A 25263-nucleotide genomic window follows, 5' to 3' on the forward strand; every position below is an offset into this window, starting at 1 on the left:
GGCTGATTCCAGTAATTTTTTTTTACTATCCTTTTTTTTTCCATTATCAAAGTTTATACTAAACTTTATTCGGTGAAAATGAATGTGAAAGTCATGTGGTCTGAAGTTTTCTTTATTATACCTAAACATCAAATCAAGGGAATACATATTGATAGAAGATACTCTAATTTGGTACTAACGTTTACTATTTAATGCACTATACGAGACATTTTAATAATGAAAAGAAAGTTTCAGAAATAACTAAAAAGTTACACAAAAGATGTTGCGTTAAGATATAGATATACTTATCCATTCCAATTTGACTCAAGATACATAGAAAAAGATTATATAGAAAAAGTTTATAAGGTGAACAGGATGGTGTTTGATGAAATAGTTGAATATTTTGATTATATTATTATAAAAAAATGAGTAAAGTCATTGTATTATAATAAATATGTAAAAGTAAGTTGAAAAAAAAATAAAACATGCTCAAGTCAGTTAACTTATCTAACACTTCAACCCTTGACAAATTAACTTGGAATATTAAATTTTTCGGACGTCAACCTAGTTGAGTTGGTCTTTTAAACTAATCTATGTTGAGTTATTTCATATGGACCTTAGATGATTTTGACATCTTATTAGACCTAACTCATGTAATGTTGGATTGAAACAAACCCAAGTCAAGTTGGGTCTAGTTAAACCCAAATGATTTACATTAAATTAAGTTCAAATCAGTTTGGGTTGTATTCGATCTAGTCATGTTAGAATAGAGTCGAGTTTCATCCAAATTGATATATGTTGTGTCTAAGCAAGCCTATATTAAGTTAAGTCTATGTTAGGTTGGATCAATCCTAATCAAGATTAAGATAAACCAAATTTAGTTAAATTAAGTTGAACTCAAGTTTGACCATATTAATAACAGAAAAATAAAGTTATAACGGTTTCTTTTAGAGTATTTATTATTTGTGGGCGAATCACATATTTATTCTTTTCAAGAGATTTATAAATGAGAAAAATATTTGATATATATATATATATATATATATATATTTAAGGTGAGGTTCTGAGAAGATAAAGATAAAATTACCAAATGAACTTGATATTTTTAAATATTTGAAACCTTTATTTATGATAACTAATAATCACAATAACAACAACATTAATAATAATAATAATAATAATTTATGAAATATAAAATATTTAAAATTAATATTTATGAAGAAAAATCTAAATAAAATACTAATAAAAAATATAATAACAAAATAATTAATTAATAATAGTATTAATTTTTTTGTAATTCAATATTTAATTAAAATTGTTTTAAACCAATCACATTTTATTTTAAATTAGTCATACTTAATCATTTTTTTTAAATTATCCAAGTTTCATTTTAAATTAATTTTAACTAATTATATATTTTTTTATTAATTTTAATTATAAAAACAAATATATAATCTTACCACTTAATCTATTAAAACTTCTTTTATATGTCATACATCCATCAAATTATTCTTAAACTTACAAATTTTATCTTTAAACTTACAAATTTTATCTTTAAATTTCTTAACTTTTAACTCCAAATCCTTTAAAATGAATAATATCACTTTATACTCTATTCTTTCTCAAATTTATCCGCTCATTCTTCTCCAAACCTTCACTCCAAAAGAAATAGAGCCTAAATGATTTAGGTGGATTGTCTCAAGCCAATTCAAGTTAGATCAGAATAAAAAATGAATTAAAATCATGCAAAATCAAATCTAGTCATCCGCAAATAATAAAAACTATCAATGATCAATTTATAAATAACGTAAAGCATTCAAAATAAATTTACAATTTGAAATAATTTTAACGAGTCATACAATTATAGCAAATATTAATTGATGTGTTACTTTAATATTATTTCAAGACAAACCACTCTAACCGTTGTCTAGACTTTGGGGGCTTAATTCTTTTTTTTTTCAACCCCGGAAACTTATTCTTAAAATGGGGTATAGGTAAAATTTAAAGCTAAAATATACGAATATACAATTAAACTAGTTTATGGCGTAATTAAAAATTACTTATTCGATTAAGGAATTTTTATTTTCTTTTTCTTATCAAACCCTAAAGTCCCAATAAATTTTGCATCTGACGTTGATTTCGAGTAAATTGGCGTCATTTCTAATTTGCTTTTGGAATCAAATTTTCCCTAAAAATGTGTAGATAATGGTACATGAAACATCCCAATAAGGCATTCTCACACAGTAACAGTAAAGATATACACACACACGTCAAACTTATTTGACACTTATTCTCTCTATTTCCCGGTTTATTACATAATAATAACATTTCTCTCCCTCTCTCTTGCAAATTACGTGAGGTGTCCATGCATACCTCACTATATAATGCAAAACACAAACAGGAGGAATACTACGTAACAACTAAAGGGAACTAAGATAATCTTTTATCAATGCTAAAATGGGGTTGGCGTATGGATATCCTTCCAATTTCTCAAACACGATTCCGTCCATCCGTGCTTGGACTCCGTGGGAAAATGTCAAGTCCTGTAGTAATTCATTTAAAGTTCTGTCTACTCCAACCACAGAATTACCTAGACTACTCAAAATCTCGGGAAGAGAAGGGCTGGGTCTTGTGACCTCCACAACAGTAACCTGACATAGATCAAGCAAAAAAATCGAACTGTCTTGAATTGAAGTGCAAAGCATATCCAATCTACAAACAAAGGCATTATCAAAACCAACCTGTCTATCTTGAGGTATACCGGCCTTCAATTTTGCTATGGCAACAGCTCGAGAAAGGCCGCCAATAGCATCAATCAAACCATTAGAAGCTGCATCCTTGCCGGTCCAAACCCTCCCCTGTGCAACCTCTTCCATCTTCTCTACCTAGTAAGAAGTAGTTATGGTAACTTCGATATACAAAGATGAACAGAAAGACAGCAAAATAGCTTATTAATTTAAAGCATACAGTCATAGATCGAGAAAGGGCTGCTTTATCTCGAAATTGTTTATAAGCATGCTGAACAGACTTGGAAAATAGCTCTGCTTCATCTGGTCTGTATGTAGCAGAGAAAGCGAGACAGAATGATCATATATGAGTACCAACCCTCGAATCAACCAAAACTAAGTGATTAAGCATAAGTGGCAGCTAAAAAGCAAGGCAATAATGACAAACAGGCTATATAAAACGAAAAAGAAAAAACTAATTAAAATCATCATTAGCATAAAAAAAATTATATTCCAGCACTGCGAGCAAACCCTGGACATGATTAGGGTGATCTGAAGCGCCTAGAGGATAGAGGCAGCATGAATGTTCTGTGTATTTATCTTCTTTTGCCATAATCCGCTTGCTCAGGTTAAAAAACTTACATTAGGGGCACAGCTGCATTGATGACAACGAGGGCAACTCAAGTCCTTGAAAAAGTACATGTTTCATCATACATTTAAACTATTTGCACCTCTAAAGTCATTGATACCTCAATATGCTCTTTTCAGGGGGATACTGAAAAGGGAAAATATAATTGATACCGGTATCAACTGATAATACGGTAGAATACTAATCACTGAATTAAAAATAATGAGTACACTGAGCCCAAAACTGTGTTTAATGAAAGGATAATACCGCCACAAATATGGAATTTCATTATTGGCTTATTAGAACAGCACTGAAGACCATTCAAACAGATATATACATTATGTCTTCCATTCTCAAATAGACAGTGCCTCGCAGTTAGATATCATGGCACAGGGCACTCGTTAATTACAGCCCTAAAATCTTGATAACTGAACAAGAACAAATTCCATTACCTAAATGAACGCTGTTCAGCTGCCCGCAGCTCAGCATATCTACCCCTTGATATGATTTCTTTGTTGAAGCCAATCTTCTCATAGAGTTTCCCAAGGTTAAGCTTTCCTACAAAAGTATTTGTTCACATATAGTCAAATTGTTAGATTACAATGTTTCCCTCATTATTTCAGAGCTCAGACAAATACTTCCGTTTCAGCTACAATTTCCTTTGGTTGAAGTCTGTTACCATTCAAATAATACAACACACCGCTACATTTTTCTCCATAAAATGCTATATATTACCATATAGACACAACTCATAATACGCTACATATATTCCTCCTGGGTAGAGTTAACAGATTCATGCATATATACACTTCTAAGTTGATTTTCAAGAAGAGTTAAGTAGATTTGACTAAAAGGGAAAAATAGCAATAATCATTGTAGTCATCTAGCTATAGATTATGAGTCTAAATCACTAGTTTCCTAAATTTAAGAAATACCAATTACGTTTTTAATGAAGAGATCAGCAGTGTCAACCATACCAGCATGCGTATATTCGTTCGTAGTAATTCTTAAAATTTATATTATTAGTTCCAGTCAAATTTATCATCCATAAATCCCCTGTATCTCGTGCTGAAACACCAAGGTTCACCTGTGACCACTCCAATCGAACCAGTTAAGGTAAGACTTTCTGCCACAATAACTCCTGCTCCCATTGCCATGTAGTACCCTCCACTTGCTGCCACATCAGACATTGAAGCAATGACTGGTTTTGAGGCAGCCAGAAGCCTGATTTCTCTCCACATCCTGGAGATCATGACACCAAAGCTTTAGTAAACAAGCAAACAAACCAAAATACTTGCAATTAGCATTAGATTATAGTTTCATGACAAAGATCACACGTATTTCCATTTTCAATAGTTCATTAAAGCCCTCTTAATTACTCTCAAAACTAAAAGTATCATCAGAATGAAATTCTGAAGAAAAAAATTATAGTACTGGCTCTTAAAAAAAGTATTACTGATATTGTATAAATCTCTCTTAAATGTATTCAACCAACCTTATTGTATGTCATTTAACAGACAGTGAATTTTGAACAGTGGGGAATCTACCAGCACTTACAAATCAGAAGCAAGGGCATCCCCTCCTGGACTGTCAATTCGGATAATAGCAGCCTTGTATTTATTTGATTCTGAGAAAAAAAGAAGGCTCAGTGTGACGTCAAACTATGAAGATATATAACCAAAAAGAATAAAGATCAATATCGTAGTCCACATGTTTGGCAAACAGTATCATATATGAAGAATGATAGCCAATGTTATCCCTATATTTTGGTCCTACAAACAAACAGAGCAGTCGCACCTTAACATTTAATACTTAAGTAACCTAAATGAATATGATTAACTACCACTGCATACATCGTGCAACTTAAGGATGAAGATCTCATTTGTTATCTACTATTTCTCCAGTAAACAGGTTTCTGCCAAATTTATACATCAGATAGAGGAAGAAAACTATAAGCTTCATTTTTAGTTGCAAAAACTTAAAAGGAGTGTATTCCCTAAGATTGTTTTTACACCTTTTTTACAGCCATTTGTCAAAGTCTATAGAGACAGAAACCTTATTTCTTAAGCCCATTTAGTTGAAAAACTCAAACGAAGTGTAGTCCCTGAGCTTGTTCCCGCATTTTATTATGTATACTCATTTGTCAATGTTTGGGGACAACCATATTTCTAAAGGACTGCGTTTACCTTTAAGAATGAATTATTGGAGGAAGGTAATTGGGAATCACAAGGTAGTGCTAACCTCTATTGGGATGAGATGTCTACAAAAGTTAGGAAGGAATGTTAGACCAACTTCAGTGAATCAAAAAGGCTTCAAACCAAGATAAGCAATGTTGGTTATGGAATGTAAGTAGTCAAGAAGAAGGTGAGAAACAAAAATGAGTGTTTTATGGCCATATATGCATGAATGCTGAAATTAGGTAAGACATTAGAAAGACAGAAATGAGCCAAGAGACACTGTGACTTACGCAGACTCCAAAGCTTTTGAAGAGTTTTACCGAGATTTAGGGTTAAAGAATGATGAATGAAATATTATACACACACACACACAGAATAGGGAAAGAAAATCAAAAAAATTGGACCAAGATGTACTAAGGATGAAGAGGGGAAATTTTCGGTTATATATAGATGAAAATATCAAAGAGATTGAAAAACTATTTTTATCAGCTTTTCTATAATAAACAAGGATTGACCTGTAATAGGCAAGAATAACTAATCCAAATGGAAAAACAAATTTTGGTTTACTATTGATGAATTGAAGTTGGAGAGGTAAAAGAAGCCATTAAAGAGGATGGATAAATATGCAGGTTGTTGATCCTAATGGTGTTCCGATTAAGTTTGCAATTGCAAGGGAAATTAGGGTATCATTTGACTTGAAATTAATGAGATTTCAAGATCTATGAAAATGCCAAATAAGTAAAAGAAGCTATGATGCTTCTCTCACTTTTTAAAGAAGAGCAATTTGACTAGAAAGATATTCAGAATTGGTAAATTACAAAATAGATAAACTTTAGAGTCACACTATGAAATTATGAGAAAATGTGATTGAACATAAACTAAGAGATTAAGTTTGCAAGGAACCAATTTAGTTTTATGCCAAGAAGATCCACAACAAAAAGTTATTCATTGAAAAATGCAAAAACAAAGACATATAGCTTTGATTGACTGGTAAAATACATATGATCAAGGGTCAAATGAGTATTTTAGAAGGTTTCCGAAAACAAAGTGTTTGTGCGGTTTACATTCAAGCTACTAGTACACGTCTAATTTTGCAACTATTAGTATGAGAGCTCCTAGAAGCAAGACTGAGGCCATTCTATAAAGATTGATTTACGTCAAGACTTGCTCGATTAATAGTCTAGTATGGGCTTGTTAGGGACATTCAAGAATATTATCTCTAACTATAAGATTTTTTTGGGATGATAAAGTTTGGATTAAGGAATTAAAGAATTAAGGAAAGCGGTTAACTCTAAGCTTGAGATTAGTAGAAAAAAGCTTAAAAATGAAAGGGTTTTCTTTTCGATTAGAAGCAAGATAGAGTGTATGCATTCCAGTTTAAGTAAAAGAGAGATAAATTATTAGGAGCAAAATCTAGAGAGGTCATACCACAAGTTTCTATGTTTATTACAAAATGATTAGAAAATTAATAATGTCACACACAATAAACAAGATGGGAGATTAAACTGTTGAAAGAAACCAGTGATTATTTGTGACCACTATGTGTCTAACATGCTCAAAGGGAAATTCTTACATGATCCGAACAATTATACTTTCAGTAAATTGAACTTTAAAGGGGCACAACAAAAGATACAATGGGAGTATCAATAAATGAAAATCTTAAGACGCACATAAGAAATCAGAACATACAATAATGATTATACATAAAAAAATATATTACTATGCAACCTGTTAAAGAAAAAATGACAGGAAACCAGTTAAGATGGTTTGTGCATGTGCAAAGAGTGTCACAAAGGCTCCAATGAAAAGAATAGATCACATGGATTTTAACGGTATGAAAAAGGGATAAGGGAAAATAAAGATATAGAAAGAAATCATTAGATCACAGAGAATAATATCACTGAGAGTTTGATTTTTAAGCAAGCTGAATGACAACATTTGATTTTATGCAACTAACCTCATTGGGTGGGATGAGGCTATAGTTGTTGCAGTTTGTTACAGTGATGTTAAAATAATTAATAATGTGACTCTAATGAAATCAAAATAGATATTATGTAGCACTAACGAAAAGAACCATACTCCATGAAATAGTTATCGAATTAAAGAAGGTAACTTTGTATGATTAAGTGTACCTCTTACACTGCGTATCTTCTCAATTAACTTCTCTCCAATGATACCTGAGCTACGGGCACCTAGTGGACTCTCAATACGACGAATACTCCCAGAAGCTCGGATGATGGCTATTAAGTCTTTACCATCTGATAGTCCAAGAGTTGATTTCCTAACTCCGGAGTATTTTCTGCATTTGAGGAAAGTAAATATCAACATATGGCTAATGTGAGTCTTTAGGTTATTTTAATTTATAAAAAAATACATTCAGATTATTAATCTGTTGGGAAACAAGAAGCGATATAGTAAGTCTTATATTGCAATGTTAGTATCACCACTTGGGCTGCTCATTTGCAACCGATAAATGTTGGATGACTACAGTACTGATTGATAAGAACCTTGAGAGAACCACATCACAAAAGGTAGCTATCTTAGTTGGAGAGCCCAATGTGGGATTCAAGTCCAATACCTTGCAATTGGATCCTAGCAATATACTAAAATCAGTGGAATCAGATTCTGACTTGTCGTACTCAAAACCTAAAGATCAAATAAAACCTTCCCCATGATGCCGGGGGGAGGAGGGGAATCCATGGTTATAGGTTAATCTCCAATAAGAGGGAAAGAATAAAGAAACAACCATGTTTTATAAATAACATTTTTATTGGCAACCTCATTTGATTATGGAAGTTATTACAGCCTTCAAACTATAAATTTCTAAAAACGGAAATAAAATAAGACAAAGAACAAAAATTTGAACAGTCAGACAATAATTTTATTAGACTATGGGTTTGTAGAAAACTTTAAAGTTAACTTCTGTCTATTCTGAATAAATGGCATGCTTCAATGTAAACCATATTAGATTTTTAAGGACCTAGAAGAAAAAAAAATACCTGTAATCAACCATAGGCAGATTTTTATTTGTTTTTACTTGAAGTCTGTCCTTCAACCTTGTAATAACCTGCAAAACGTTCATTGTTTCTTATCCTTTTAAGCATCAGTCCACCTTGATAATATCCTTCAGAATTGTTCACCGATGTTAATTATCAATACAATACATATGAATGAAGTAGGCCTCACAAGTTAATTGAATGAAGAAGCAAATAAAACCAACAGACTGTAAATGAGCTGGACAAAACCCCTCTTTATGAGATTCTGTCATACACATACTCTATATGATTATTTAATGATGCCATCAGTTAGCAGGTTGACAGATGCAAGTAATCAGTCTTACCTCATCCTCATAGATTATGTCTGATATGAAGCCCTCCTCTTTAAGTGTCTCTACTTGATAAACACCTTTATTTATGAAGTTTTCAATATCTTCTATTTTCTTTCCTGTATAGAATATGCAGAAACTCAAAAGTTAATTTATTGATTCACGTTTCAAGTTGGTCTTTAAATACACTTGCACCTCTAGCAGCAGAGACTTTGTCCAGCCAATGTGTATAGATATTATCAAGCAATGAAGTGAGCATCTCATGATGATCTTCAGACATGGTTCTACGGGTAAGTTGATCTCCTACACTTTTGTACTTGCCAATCCTTTCTACTTCTGGTTCAATTCCAAGATTCTCTAAAACACCTAAGAGAATCAATAAATAACATAAATAATTAGTTTTAGGCTAACTATAGTCATAAAAAAACTTAAGGGTCTATTTGATTTGATAACATGCAAAAGTTTTAAAACTTTCATTAAATAATTTAGTAGTGTACAAAGAGCTAAAAGGAGAACATTAGCCTAGAAAAACAACGCATGGAAAAGCAGAATCAGCGTACCTCTGAAGAATGGAGCCTGAACAGTAAATCCGAACAATGAAAAATAAGCACTTGGAGGGGCATATATTTCTTCACACGCACTTGCAATATAATATTCTTTTTCTCGACAGGAAGGGACATAAGCCACAATAAATTTTCCTACAAGCATCATGAACTATCAAAGCTGCCCATAACTAGCGAAGATCAGAGCTTATTGACCAAAATATTAGATGATTCATAACACTGTACATATTTAGTACCACCAATTACAATATTTACAAAGCATTTAAGAAAATAGTGCAGTATGCTTCATGTATAGCTTATAAAAATAAGCTCAGTTTAGAGCTTTGACTAGATTATAAGCTACTTTGATCCAAAGTTTGTTTGTTACACGAGTTTTTTAGTAATTTCTAGCTTACACAACCTACTTCATGCAGCTTATGAAATTAAGCTAGCTTATATATAAGCTACTAACTTTCTTTTATAATTTTCATTTTTATTCACAACAATTTATTTGGAATCTCTTTTCGCCTCAAATAACTAAATATGTCCTTTTATGACATTTTTTACCCAACACTTCCAATTCAATTGGCTAGCTTATTGGTTCATTTTACCAAATACTTTCAATTGAATAAGCTAGTTTTATATACTTTCAGCTTTTCAGCGCCTAACTCAGCTTATAAGCTTCGGCTAGTTTAACAAACACACAATTAAGCCCCCACGTGATAAAGGTTAATTGAATAAGCACTTAATCAAACTTATTACTCTCATGCATCCTAACTAAAGGTGAACAAACTTCATTTCATTATTGCCTCAGAAAACATACTCATCCAAGCAATAGAAAAATGATAACCGGTTGCCACTTTAACAACTTACTGGGAAAAAAAAAAAAAAAAACACATTAAGCAAATAAAAAATTCTTTTGAATAATATCCTCTAGAGGATACGTGATTAAAAACCACACAAAGTGGCATTCAGTATATCACCATAACTTATTCACTTGACCCTGGCGGATAAATAAGATTGTAAAACAGTACGTGGTAGAACTACAAAAATAGTTATACGTAAAGCATACGTGTTCCTACATTTTTTTTCCCACCAGAACAGTAAATTCACACACCTGATTTTCTGAAATTGAAAATGTGCCTTCGAATTTCTTCAACCTTTGCCCAGCCACAATTTAAAATATCAATGTGGAGATAGATACCGGAAATTCGAGGATCATAAGCTGCCTTGATGAAATTATCACAGATTTGAGGCAGAGATAATCCCCGAGAGAACCTACTCTTCAGCTGATCCGATACCTAGAGTGAAGAACCACGCGAAATAGTTAAAACAGAAAAAGTAGTTATTAACATAATAGTACCGTGAGTGAGAAGAACTAAGCGAAAAGCGAGATTGAGAGGGTGAAACCTGGCCGCGCAACTTGATTGTCAAAACGGTGCCGTATCGGAGCCGGTGCCAGGGTAAGGCCGTTAGCATCTTGAGCTTGACGAGGAATTTTTTCCAGCCAGTGAGGGGCTTGAAATCAAAGTCTCCACTCGGATAATTCTCGACGCCATCGTTTAAGGCTTGTTTGGGGACAGACGAAGAATAAGGAGAGTGGAAGTGGAAGGGGAGGGATGCGCGCGTGAGATGTTGTAGTGGACATTGGAACTGAAAGTGTGTAACTGAAGATGAAGATGAGTTGATTGACGATAATGCGGCGTAGGTACAGCGGAAGCGGTGGACGGCAATACGAGCCCGTGACATTTCCGTCACTTTGCAGCTTCTCTGCGGCAAAACGTGGGAGGGAAAAGAAAGCCAGGAAATTTCAGAAATTTAACGGTAAAGAACAGAAGAAGTAGAAAACATTATTTTGTTACTTTTATTATAGTTTAATTTATTAAAATTTATAAAATAATCTGAATTTATTTAATTAGGAGATATTTATTTTGACCTTTTAGTCACACCAGAATGTTTTTTATTCAAAATCTAATGTGTTGACTTTTTTTAAGGTTATAATTAATTTGATGATTAAATATGTGGTTATCTCTTAAATTCTTGTTGAAAATTAAAAGTAGTTTATTTTTAAAATCTTGGTCAAATTAATTTCTTAACTTTAAATATATAATATAATTTTGTTAAATTCATTTAATTTTTATATATGATAATATTTGAGTTAACATTGAAATGATATAAATAAAATTATTTAAAAAATTTAAATAATATCATGAAATATATTTAAAACGATAAATAAATCTAACCCGATGTTACCATGAGACCTAAACTTACGCATTTTTAAGATTAAGAAAAATTAGATTGAACTAAAGTTTCAAAAATAAATTAATTATAATTTGTAAAAAAATAAAAAAATTAAAAACATATTTAATCTTTCGTTCAACTATAAAAGTATTAATTTAAATATAAATTTTTATTAAAAGATAAGATACGAAAAGAGAGTAATTTGAGATAGAAAGTTCATTAAATTTAAATAAATATTCATTTAAAAGGTAAAAACAATAAAATAATTATTTTAATTTAAAAGTAGTTAAATTTAATAAAGTGTCTGAAAAAAATTGTAAAATAATCGTTTTAGTTTAAGGAAATAGTTATTGAAAGGATAATATTAAAATATAAAAAATGTTTACACCTAGATAAAAAAATCATTTTATTAATAGTATAGATTTTAGTTATAGATTTGCAATGGTCAATTGAGTAAAATAACGAGCTTAATATCTTTAACAAAGTTACAAATTATCATATGAGATAGTAAATTATTTCTATTTTATTTTAATATTTTTATTTATTATTTATATCTTGTATAAGAATAAATGGTTCTCTTCTAAGTCTTTTATCACATAAATTTTATTATTTTTTAATAATATAATAAACATATTCCTTTTTTATTCTTTTTACTTTTAATTTTGTTTTAGCGAAGAACTTTTGTTTTGTTAAAAAAAAATTATTTAACTAGTTTTCTTCAATCTTTAATATCCTTATCATGTTATTACACTTTTAATTATATATTATTTCTCTTTTGTAAGACTTTGTTTTTATGTATCAAGTTACTTGTAATAGACACATTTAATTATTTTTATTTTTATCATATAAAATATCGTAAAAAAAATAAGAATATTGTATGAAAAATGGTGAATATTCTAGATTTTTATATTTCTCATGAATAAATACCTCGAGTTCCTTTATGAGCACATAAACATTTTCCTCCAAATTGACTACCTCATTACTAGATGCCTTTTATGAGTATATTGTGATATATGCAATAATATTCACTTTTGGAGGACATGTCGTCATCATGATCTTTGTATTTAGTTTCTTACATTAATTGATAATTGGATAAATGAACTAAGGGGAAGAATGTTGAAAATTTCCCAGATGTGATATATTGGATAATATGAGATACTCGCATAATCAATTGGTTTATAGACGTTATCCATTTGTCAATCAATTTGATAGTTGTTGTATAAATTTCAATACTATAATCTCATTAACAATTTATTAAGTAACTACTATGTGATGGACAAAAATCTTTATAAAATTCACATGTGTTTTGTGATGGGTCATCAAATATGTTATCTTCTACCATATATTTTACCATTAAAATTTAGGAAGTAAGAGTTTAAAACGAAAAAACAATTTAAAAGTTATTCCTTAATTATCCTATTAGTTTTACATGATCGTATTTATTAGAAGATAACTATAGTGATGTCAAGGTAGTTTATTGGTTTCATTTATATTTGTAGCATACATTTGAGGGGCTCAATATCCTATGTCCCAAAGATTTTTTTAAGATTTAGATAAGTAAATATATATTCAAAATATTTTAATCAATGAATGTGAGACGAGACGGAAAGTTTTTTATTCCATTAAAATGAGTTTCATAAATAAAAAAGTTTCAAAGAGAAAAAAAGAATATAAAGTAATAAAAAAGGTAAAATTATGTTTGTTTGTGAAAATAAATAAATTGCGTTTTGAAAAAGAAAATTAAATAATCATACAATTATAAAATTATCTGTATACTTATATACAAGAGAAATGAGTAAGTGATATTTCTAAAAAAATACTATTTTTATAAATTTTTCACTTGTTTTCCTCACTTTTAGAAAATAAAATATGTGATATTTAACAGAGAAGAACACTTTTATTTTTTATTATCAAACAAGAGAATTATTTTCTTTATTGTGTTTTACATTCCTATTCTATATTTTTTTTCCTCATAATCAATTGACGGAAATGAAAAAAAAAAAAAGCAATGGTTTTGTTTTGTGAAGGAAACGGTGGAAAAAAAACATAGGATCTGCTACTTTTTTTACAAGACAAAAATAAATGTATAAAGATGTTCAGATTCATCATAATTATGTTTTAGAGATAATAATATATCTTCACTTACAAGCGTACCATAATTTGTTTTGTTACCCTTAAATCCATTATAAGAGGAAGAAAAAAAAATACTTTTAAACTATGTTGCTATAATTATAATGAATAAAAGGGATATTTTTATCATAGAGTCATACATAAGATTATAGGTTTGAGATGGTAAACTTAATTAAAGGGTTAAATGTAAATTAAAATCTTCTAAAATGATTTTTTTTAGAACAAAAAGTTAAAGGAATAAACTTTTTTGAGAAATATTTTGGTATTACACAATAACTCAAACTTTTCTTAGTCCACAAATTAATTTTGAACATTGGAAAGAGTAAAGAAATTTTTGGTTTCTGGGCAATCTAACTCTCTTAAATGCATATTACTTTGGGGATATGCTTTTTCCATATCCAAATGGAAAGCGACTTTGTCTTGAAAGCATGATGATGATTTGCGTTTAACTTCTTCTTTAGAGTGACACAGTCGCAAATATTAATGGTGGAACCCAGTAGGTACCACCTAGCTATGGCTTCATTCACATGTCATCATGCACTGCATGCCATACCATACTACTATCATTCATCATGTCAAGTACCATTTTTCTTTACTCCAACCATTTCTATGTTTTTTCATACAACAAACAAACCCTTCTCCTTCTCACACATCTACGGGTTCATATTCTTTATTAATTTTTTTATACAGTTATCTGTTAAACATTAAAAGAATATTATATTAGTATTTTAAATATTTTTTTAATATATTTTAAATATTAAAATTAGTGATAATTAGTATATTATAAAGATACAGAAAAAAAATCAATAAAAAATCCAAATTCCACATTTACACAAATTTTGTATTCATTTTAGATCTTTTTTTAAATGCTGATTTCCATTGAAATTTTTAATTTTTTTTATCAGAAATGAGTCAGTAAAAAGTAATATGATGTTTTTTTAATAATTTAAGTTACTTTAATTGAAGAAAGTAAAGTAAAATTTTCCCCTCTCCATGAGATTTTTCGCGAAAAACTTATGTTGAAAATTGTCATGGAAACGTATTTTTCGGAAAATGATATATTTTTTTAAGATAAATAAAAAAAAAACTTATTATAAGAATTCTAAAAAGTTATCAAATTTTCTTGTGTTAAATATTTTTCAAAATAACAAACTTTCATTGTTAAATTTTGTTCCAATATATTCCCATATAACTCATGATCTAACTATTTTCAAAAAATTAATGTTAAATATCGTTATGAATTCTTACGTCTTAATTATGTTAATGCTTTCAAATATAACAATAATTTATCATTACATAAAAATTTATTAAAACAAAAAAAAAATAGAAACAAGACTCGAGTATCATATTAAATCGATACAAAATTAGACTTCATGAAACATAAACAAATTATACCTGCCAACTATGAAAAATATTTAAACAAATATATGAAATAAAATATTAAACACTTATACAATTCTGTATGAATAAAAGTCAAGTTAACTAATTTATTAACATAATGATTATCCTTGCAAAAGAATAAGAAACTTTGAATTATGTTTATAAAAATGCAAGCAACGATACCATTTTCCTCTAAAGCTCTAAGAAATCACTCATTAATCCAAAAAACCATGACACTCCCTGCCCTCTCCCACAAAATTGTTGCAAAGCATAGATGACCTTCATAAACTTAACATAAATAAAAGTTTGTACCCTAAAAAAAACTAAAAAGTCATCCACATGTTTATCCCGACTTCCTCTAAAGATACCAACACATGTAACTAAACTAGGACAATCCCTAATTACACAATTAGTATTCACTTTAAAGCAATTAACAAATGAAACTTATATATTATGCAAGTAAATGAAATCATTCTGCCATACCTAGTTTGATTTGAATATTAAAAATTTTCAACACAAAAAAATCAAAAATAGTATTATTCATATACTTCTTAGATTTATTCAGAGTCATATGAACCATTTCCTTATTTTGAAAAACAACACAAGTAAAATAAATTTGAACATGAAATATACTATGGTTCTCACTATTCAAATAATCTAGATAGCAACGGTAATGATAATTACTTTAAACAAAGGATTATAAGAACTTCATAAACTGAGCAACTAAATTCAAAAAAGAAAATTGCATTCATTCAACAATTTTTACAACTACGTAACAATAAAATAAGGAAATAACATGAGAGAAAGATTTTCTCACACAAAACATAAAATTACACCTTATTTCTGAATGTTCAAATCAAAAAGGTAAACAATCATATAATACTTTCAAAAAATCAAAGTTTTAGTTCGTGACATTGCATCCAACTAAATCAAATTGTCCCAATTTACACATTTTATACTAGAATAGTAAAAAAATTTATCAGCCTTTATGAAAAAAAAAATACACTAGTATCATTCATAATTCAATTAAACACCTCATTAGTCATTAAATAAAAAATTACATAAATTGATAATAAATAAATGAAAGTTTCGGTAAGTATTTATCAAAATTGAACTATCAACTCAATATAATCCTAACAAAGTTTAACAAATTTAAATATACAAATATCAAAACAAGCATTCCAAATATTAATACAATCACTTTACTTAATATTCAAAAAATATTTTAAAAGAATATCACATGCATCCTTTAATATCTTATATAAATATTTCAAAATAATAAACTTTTATTACTCAATTACATTTCTATACAAACATATTCCGCATAACTCATAATCCAGGTAAATAAAAAAAATACCGAAACCTATATAACTTATATCTTATTATTGATGATTTAAATATCCTGTTTCGAGATTTTAGTGAGAATTTTTGTTATTTGCAGCATGTATTATTAAATTATTTTTGTATAGCAAAAATAATGTATATATAGTGGTATTTGATAATTTTATTAGAGATCTACTTTTAAAAGAAAAAATGAAAAGTCCATCGTTAACAATTGTACAAACCGAACTCCACAAAAACATTGCCTGGCTTCTCATTTTTTAACACAGGACGAAGTCAAATCGGACTATTACCAAGTTCATTGTGGGTTTTGTTTTTCTTATCTTTAATTGTAGGGAGAATGAATAGATTTAGAGAAAAAAAATCAATAATGAGCCTTCAATTCTATCACACAAAAATATATATGACAAATAAGATTTCTCTTTTTCTTTTTTTCTTTTTTCACACGGGAAACATAGATATTAAAGACCACATTAATTTGATTAATTTTTGATAATATATTGTAATTGGGTATATTTAAGGCGATTTTGTTTTTAAAGTAAAGTAATATTTATGCACCACTTCACTTAAAAAAACTAAGTCATGCATCTCATACACAATTTAAGTTTAAAAATAAAAAGGTTGAAATTATATTTATCATGCATAATTTCAAATTTAAAAAACTAAATTGTTTTCATCATACAAAACTTGAACATATTAACAAAAAAAAAATCAAATTAAAAATATCTTTAATATATACTGTGTGAAGATAAAAAAAAAATCAAACTAAATTTACATTTGTCATACACAATTTTTGTGTTATTTAAAAAAAAAAAACTATTTTTGAATTCATGTTTTCTTTCACATACAAAGTCCCGAATCCTAAACGCGACTAACTCTGGCATATTCATTGTTTCTATTTTTATTTTATGTTTCTAAATTTGTCTATTTTAATAATTAAGTCACATAACAATAGTAAAATGAATCCCTACTACTAAGTACATCTGGCTTAAACATTTCTGATGTTTCCTGATTTAAAATTTTCCCAAATGAAAAAACTGTAGTTGCAACTAATTTACAATATTTACAATTCATTTATACTTATATATAAAGAACTTTTTTTATTTTGGTGTCCACATTTTTATTTTTAATTTTATCCTTTAATACATAACTATTTATTTAAAATTAAAATAATTATTTTATCATTTTTATCTTTTAAGTGATTTTTGTTATATTTAGCTGTTTTATTTATTTAAGTATTTTAATAAAAAAAATAATTATATTTGTTTTTAAAATATAAAAAAATGAACATAGATGCTCATAGATCATGTGTTTTTACTGTTTCCAAATAAAACAAATAATACTAACTAAATGTGGTATGGTATAGAAATCTATAATAATAGTTATACCACCAACATTGTCAATTATAGTCATCAAAAAAGTCTATTATTAGACTCTCTTTTACAAACTCTCCATGATATCATAGATTCATAGATAAACCAGATGTCAGAATATATAACTATAAACACTTTCTGTACCTTTAACCAAATCCTCATAATTCAAACAAAACCTTCTATCATAATTATATTTGATGACAAATCATGTTTCGCAACATGCCGAGACAGAGGGACGCCATTTATGCATAGTTCATGATCAATGTTAGTTAAGGTTTTTGAGATTTTGCTGGTGAATTCAGTGCGATGCAAGGTTGTTGATACATTGATATACGAAGTAAAATTATGGTTTCATCAATACGTAATTACACAAATAATGAGTAATAGTAGCAGTGCTAAGTTCAAGGATTATCTTAGGAAAACTTTAGCCTTGTGACAAAGAAGATCATTCTAGCATAAGAGGTTACACGTGAATAATAAATTTAATGTACTTTGTTAGGTTTAACTTTTTGTATTATGACATGTTCAATTTGTCAGTATAGTCATGACCGTGGATAGAAAACTTCTCATGCTATATGCATACACTTGGGACTCATTTCTTGTTTGTTGCCAGAACTTCTCCATCCAACTAATCAAATGCGATAAGAACTACTGCAACTTGGGGGAATCTTGTGCAATTGGATGGAGTGTGTTGTTTTGCGAATATATATCAATAGTGTAAAAATGAAATGGCTGATAGAATAAAAACAGGAACATACTGAACATATTTTAGAAAATAACCAGATAAATATATGCATCAATCCATACCCTTGAATCCTTGCATGCTGTGATTAATGCAAGTCAGTAATTGCAGCTATAAATTATTTAAGCTAAGCAACAAACTAAGGCGTGGAGCAGGAAAAAACATGCCTATTTCCTTTTCCCCACAAAGTTTCTTTTTTTCACGTTGGTACAGCCCTGAACCGGAGACTTACCTTTGGTAGCGACGAATAACATCCCTTTGTTTTCCACCTTTTTCCCTTCCATTTGCTTGTGTTGGGTTTTATTTGGCTTCTTCTCTAAGCAACACTTGGCTGCATCACATTCCTCTTCAGCATCTCGCTGGAAAAATTCCGGAAAGCCATGAAGATGACTTGGGCCAGAAGACGCATCAGAAGCCATAGAATCATCATCACTTTCATCCTCATCTTCATCGTCATCATCATCAGCATTCTGTGGATCAGTTTGAACAGCTTGGTGGTCGTTGTCAGCAGCATCATCGGTGTGGCCAGCATCATCCATAGGGGACCCAATGTACATGGTCCATCCAGATTCACTGCTGTGACATTCCTCTCCAGCGAATGGCTCCATTCGGAGAAGGAAGAAGGAGAATGGAGAATGGAGAAAGGGAATGGTAAAGCAAAGAAAGGGTATAGGTGGGTGTATCTCTTAAATAGGAAATTAAAAAGAACAAGCAGTGTCCGTTTATGGACACCTGAAAAGAGCAGCAGTTGAGTTATTGAGAAAGAGACATGGTATGTGATGATGTGTTATGTATGTGAAAAGGAGAATATGTCTTAAATGAGCATAGGGATATGTCTTCTCCACAGAACACCACCTGGAACTGCATCTAAAGACCCATTAATTCTCTGACTTACCCACCACCACACAGGTAGAAGCTGTCAATGAAAGTGAAATTAGCCTCCAGAGAGGGTTTTCTTGAATTTGAAAGGACATAGGGGTTTTTCACTCCATAATAATAACAGAGAAGATGCAATCATCATTATTTCTCTGCATACCTCATTAAATATGAAAGATGGGTTTAAATGCACAATAGGTGGCACACCCTACAAAAACTCCAGAGAATATATAACATAACATAACACCCCTTCTTCATTACCTTTTATTATTATATTCCCTTGTCCTCTCCTCATAAACAAGCGCCACTTTTCCACTTCCACTTCCACTTTTGTTTTGTTTTGTTCCTGGAGAAAACACGCGACAAGTTTGTGATGACTAGATTTTTGTGTTGGGTGTAGTAGGAGGCATTGAGGATTGCATGGTTGGATTGAGATGGTCAATCCTAGTTGCTGTTACGAGGAACCACATGCTCCACGTTTTTTGCTTCTTCTGCAAACACTGTCCCACCCAAACGGAAAATAAAATAATAATTTTGTGGTAAAAAAGACAAGAACTTCACTATGCATATGTGTATGAATAGTTGGTTGTTGAAGTTAGATGAGAAGGGAAGAGAGCATGGTTGTGTTGTGCATGTGCAGTGATAAAGGTAGAAGAGGCGAAGCAAGAAAAGGAAGCAGTGGAATAGGGTTGGAGCAGTAGCACTTTAGGGTGTTCCCCACCTTAAATATGCAATTCTTATGCTTCCATGCCTAAAATTAATTGCCCCACTTTTTATTCCATTTCTTTCTTTCTTTCTCTTTTAAATGCCTTCGCCTCTGCCCCCTGCACATTTCCTTCTTTTCAATCTACACAGTCTTTTCAACTTCATTACCACTCACCTACCTAGTGTCTTTCATTTTTTTCCTTTTCCTTTTTTAATGGACGTTTTTACTTCTGAGATTTTTAAAAATCAGTTTGGAGGACAAGAATCATGTTTTATTTATTTTCCAATATTTAAAAGTAAAATACATCAAAATAATATTTTGCTGTATTTCTTGCTTACGCTCCCCTCCTCTTCCCTTTCTGGATATATATATATATATATATATATATATATATATATATATATATATATATAAAATTTGTTTTTTTGCTTACATTTTAGATATACAGGTTTAGGAATGGTTAGTTGTATACCTTTATTATTAGTTTAACTCTTTAACTTAAATTTATACGAATATCAAGTTATGTAGTTATGTTAGAATTTCATAACTTTAATTAGGTTGCATTGCGATTTAGTTAGTTATTTTTTACTATTTTGTTTTAAAGAATATTTTTGTTTAGTTGATAAATTTGTATATGTTTTTATTAATATTTTATTTTCATTGCAATAAAACTTTTAAATAATAATTAATTTTAGTGCTAAAAAATATATTTAGAAATCAATTTATTAATTAGAGATCAATTATTTTGATTATCAAATTTTTATAATGATCAATATAGATACAAATTTTACAAAATAAAAAATTATTAATTACTAAAATAATCATTATTACGAATAAAATATTATAATTAGTTATTAAATTAGTTTCTAACTAATTTATAAACCAACTTCTTTTCGTAATAAAAAATTTTGATAGCTCATGTTTAATATTCCTTTGGTAATTAAAAATTTAATAATTAAATTTTATAAATCAATTTAGAAATTAATTATAATTTTTTATTCACAATTAACTATTTTTAACAATTAATAATTTTTTATTTTATAAATTGTTATCTTAAATTACTTACCAAAGTGACTAACCACTTTTTATTATTAAAATTAATGGTTAACGAAACATTTTCTTTGTAATGTATTAATATAAAGAATGTTAAACCTTTTCTTGTCAGGTATAGTATCTTTTGGGAGATATATACTTCAAATTTGAAATGATTTGTGTGATATGTTATCCCGAGTGAACCTGGATTTTTCATTTAAGGTTAAATATAAATATTTAAGTATTATCTCCAATTGAAATTGTTTACATGATTTTCTTTTATATAAAACAAGATAACAAATTACTATAATAGTTTATTGTATTAAATCCTGAATCAACAATTGAACAACTTGAAAATATTAAATACTTTTTAATAGTTTATTTACGTATATTTTAATCTATATTTCATATATATTATGAAATTATCGGTTGTGATGTATTTTTGTGTTAATTTTTGGATATATATTCGGTTATGGATAACCTGATGTTATTGTTTTCAATTTTTGTCACATAAAAAATAAAAACTAATGTGAAATGTTACCAAATTTTATAAAATATAATAAATGATGATTAAAATTTATGTGTTAGTCAAATATCACTACTAAAATAACAAAATTTTTTGTAATCTTTTTTAATTTTTTAAGAAATATTTTTTTTTGTAAATAATAATTTGTAGAAAAAAATTGTTACTTTTTTTGCAAAATATTCTACATAACATTTTTTACAATTTTTTTAAATACTTGCAAATTTTATAATTTTGTTGAAAATAATTATCTATAAAATAATTACTTGTCAACTAAAATTTTTAGAAAAAAATAAAAAAAATCTTTTGTTGTAAAATTTATAATAAATTTGTAAGAAAAATATAATTAAATATAACATTTTTGTAAAAAATATTATCTACGAAATAATTATTTGTCAATTAAAATTATTGGAAAAAAAATTGTAAAATTTTATAACAAATTTGTAAGAAAGATATCATTAAATATGAAAATTTATACTAAGATATGAGAGTGAATATTTATTAACGGAATAATGTTACATATTTGATTAAGAAAAGAAATGTTCATGCATGACCATGAAACTTGATGTCAAACACATACCTAGAAAATATCAATAAATATGGACCAGTTTGATTAACTCAACATACATAATGAATACGAGAAAACACAAACCTTGTTTTCGTTACATTTAATAATTTTTAATATTTTGTTTTTTACAGGAGACGTTTTCAAATACAAGTATCAAACATGTAAACCTTTACGTGATTTGATATTGAATAATTAATAATATATTATATTTTTTTGTTGTAATTTTATTTTTTAAAATTATTTCATCTTTAAAATAGCACGAACACGAGTGTGAAGGTAGGTACAAATATTCTTATCATCTAATACGAATGGAGATGCATCCCAAATTTTATATAATTTATAAGTAATAAAGATGGAGGTGTAACTTTCCTTTAAAGATAAAGATAAAATAGTTAAACCTTATGAGAGTTTTGCTTTAAAGTTAAATATTTTTGTTAAAAGAATTTTATGTGTATGTGAGGGAAGTACTTATATAATCATATTTATTTTAAATACATGTAAATAATATTCAGATATAATATATAAAAAACACCTTTTTACCATAGTTAAATTTATAACATACTTATAATTTTAATTCAAAGATATTTATTAATTTTATACTTTGTTCACTTAAATATATATATATATATATATACTGTTTAGATTAGAGAGATGAGAGAGGAGGAAAGAAATGATTTGAGGATGATTGAAGTGTTCATTTGTAAGGATTCAAAAGAGAGGAAAATGAAGGAATAACAAAATTCTATTATTTTTTTATCTCCTCTCATATGTAAAAATTTGAAGATGATTTGTATAAGATTATCGTAATATCTTTGATTATTTTTCATTTTCTTAATTCAAGTTGATTCACATGTTTTCTTACTTCTGTCCATTTCAAATAGTCACTAAAAAAAGTTCAATAAGTAAATATATTGTATTATTATTATTATTATTATACATTTTTTTAATTTACATTTCAATAATTTTTATAAAATAAATCTAACTCATCTAAATATAATTTTAAATTACTGTCAACATCAATGCCTATTTGATAATCTTATTTTTTTCCAATTAAACTTAATTTTTCATCTATCACATCAATTAACTCATTCACAAACTTTCATTAAATTTACTTTTAATTTCACTCACTTTTACCTCTTCAAATCTCTTGGGTGTGTTTGGATTTGGAAGAAGATTTGAGGGTGAGTGGATGGATTTGAGGGATAAAGAAGAGATTTTGATGTTGTTTGAATTAAGAGAAAGATGATGTGATTTGAGTGAATTTGATATTATAGTTTGTGTATATGTAATGAGTCTAATAAATTAAAAAAAATGTTTTAATAAATAAATTTAAATGATTATCATTTTGCTTTTGAAAATAAATGTGATATAAATTTAAATATAAATAGTAAAAATTATATTAAAATAAAATTTAAAAGTATAATTTATTATTATAACTATTATAATAATAATAATAATTATTACAATGTGTAGGTGCAGGAAACTTTTCTTTCAAAAGTAGAAAAGTAGAAAAGGGATTATTTTGTCATTTCATAGTGCATGTAGAGTGCATTCTTGCAAATCCCGACACTTATAGGATGAGAATATGTTACATTATTTAAATTCATCTATTCACATACCTTTAAATGCACTAAAACAAACACAATGTGTTTGTTTCTACATGTTTATTGTATAAGAAGATGAATTTGTAAATGATCATTATGTTTGTAATAGTGCATTTAGGGCATGTTTATTTGAGGTGAATATTGTTCACATAGATGAGATGATGGATTGTGAGGTGATTAATTTATTTAATTTAATGGATTTAAGGGAAGGGGAAAAGAAGGAATAAAATAATTAATTTATATTCTCATTCTCTCTTATATGAAGATTTGAATGTGATATTAGACACATTATAATTATGCCTTCCATTAACTTTTCTATTTGTTTTTGTTTTTTTCTTAAGTAATTCCATAAAGCTTAAAGTGTTGCTACCATTTTATACTGCAGTATAGGTTAACTTTTAAAAAATGTTTAAAAAAAAAACAATACAAAAAATTTAAAAGTTATTATGAGAAAATAAAGTTAAAAAAATAATTATTAATTTTATGTTTTTTTATCATAATATTTTATTATTAAAATATGTTATTTTAATTTATTCATTTAAATATTTTTCTACAATAATTCAAATTCATCTCATTGTAAATTTACACAACTTTTCAAATTAAAGATAATTTAATAATTTGATTTTTTTTCATTAAACTTAATTTTTAATTTTTCAAATCAATCAAATCTATAAAAATCTTTATTTCTAAATCCACTCGTTTTTATCTCTAAATTTCTTTAAATAAACAATAAAAATTTCATCCTTTAATTAATTCAAATTTATCATTTTCTTCTTCCTCGAATCAACTGCCTCATGTAAATACGCTTTTAAAATAAAGAACATAAACTTAAACCTTGAATTAATTTTCTCCCAAATCTCCCGATTCGATCTTCATTGATCTCCTAACATATCTGTGTTAGGAAGTAATGATTTAATTCAATGAACTGGTTATGTTGAATCTGGTAAAAAGCAGGAATAACAAAAAAGTTGATATTAAAACATAGAACACAGGTCATAATCGAGAAGCTGAAAAGTCAAAACCTTGACGTATATCTGTAAGGCATTTGTGACATTGCAATCAAAGTACACTTGTCCCATTTTAAGCCAATTGCTTTAGTGAATATGTGGCATCCAGCTGTAAATTCTCCTTCAAGAATCATATCCATTAATTACAATATACAACACCTGCCATTCACTTATTGGATATGGGTTTTCAATAAAACAAAACAAAACCAAATTAGATATAACTTTTTTTCTTATTACTTTATATCTATTAAAATATTTCCTTTATAAAATTGTTTTAGTGTCGATTGTATTTTTATTAGTATAATTTATTTTATTATTTTATTCTTTATGTTTTGTAATTATTTTTAGTTCTAATTAATTATT

General features: G+C 28.1%; 2 protein-coding genes across 2 annotated transcripts; both read right to left on the reverse strand.

Annotated features, from left to right (window-relative positions):
• Positions 1–2116: 2116 nt before the first annotated feature.
• Positions 2117–11194, reverse strand: LOC114176494 (serine protease SPPA, chloroplastic-like). Its single transcript, XM_028061547.2, has 13 exons — positions 10788–11194; positions 10495–10678; positions 9396–9533; positions 9031–9201; positions 8851–8954; positions 8510–8577; positions 7643–7809; positions 4891–4960; positions 4421–4575; positions 3786–3891; positions 2947–3034; positions 2721–2864; positions 2117–2630 (listed from the first exon to the last, which is right to left on the reverse strand). Exons 1-13 carry the CDS (start codon positions 11124–11126, stop codon positions 2400–2402), a joined length of 1965 nt encoding a protein of 654 aa, XP_027917348.1. The 5' UTR covers positions 11127–11194; the 3' UTR covers positions 2117–2399.
• Positions 11195–18582: 7388 nt separating this feature from the next.
• Positions 18583–20199, reverse strand: SOB5 (suppressor of phytochrome b 5). Its single transcript, XM_028066246.2, has one exon. It carries the CDS (start codon positions 19190–19192, stop codon positions 18752–18754), a length of 441 nt encoding a protein of 146 aa, XP_027922047.1. The 5' UTR covers positions 19193–20199; the 3' UTR covers positions 18583–18751.
• Positions 20200–25263: the final 5064 nt, after the last annotated feature.

This window comes from Vigna unguiculata, chromosome 3, assembly GCF_037176805.1.
Source record: "Vigna unguiculata cultivar grain cowpea cultivar isolate G323 ecotype 2 chromosome 3, ASM3717680v1, whole genome shotgun sequence".
Lineage (NCBI taxonomy): Eukaryota > Viridiplantae > Streptophyta > Magnoliopsida > Fabales > Fabaceae > Vigna > Vigna unguiculata.

Excerpts from the sequence above, each read along its gene's own strand:
- LOC114176494 (XM_028061547.2), bottom strand. The coding sequence starts at position 11,126 with ATGTCACGGGCTCGTATTGCCGTCCACCGCTTCCGCTGTACCTACGCC. Across the intron at positions 4,576-4,890 it reads GATGCCCTTGCTTCTGATTT|GATGTGGAGAGAAATCAGGC; the intron begins GTAAGTGCTGGT and ends CATGATCTCCAG. Across the intron at positions 2,631-2,720 it reads GTATACCTCAAGATAGACAG|GTTACTGTTGTGGAGGTCAC; the intron begins GTTGGTTTTGAT and ends GATCTATGTCAG.
- SOB5 (XM_028066246.2), bottom strand. The coding sequence starts at position 19,192 with ATGGAGCCATTCGCTGGAGAGGAATGTCACAGCAGTGAATCTGGATGG.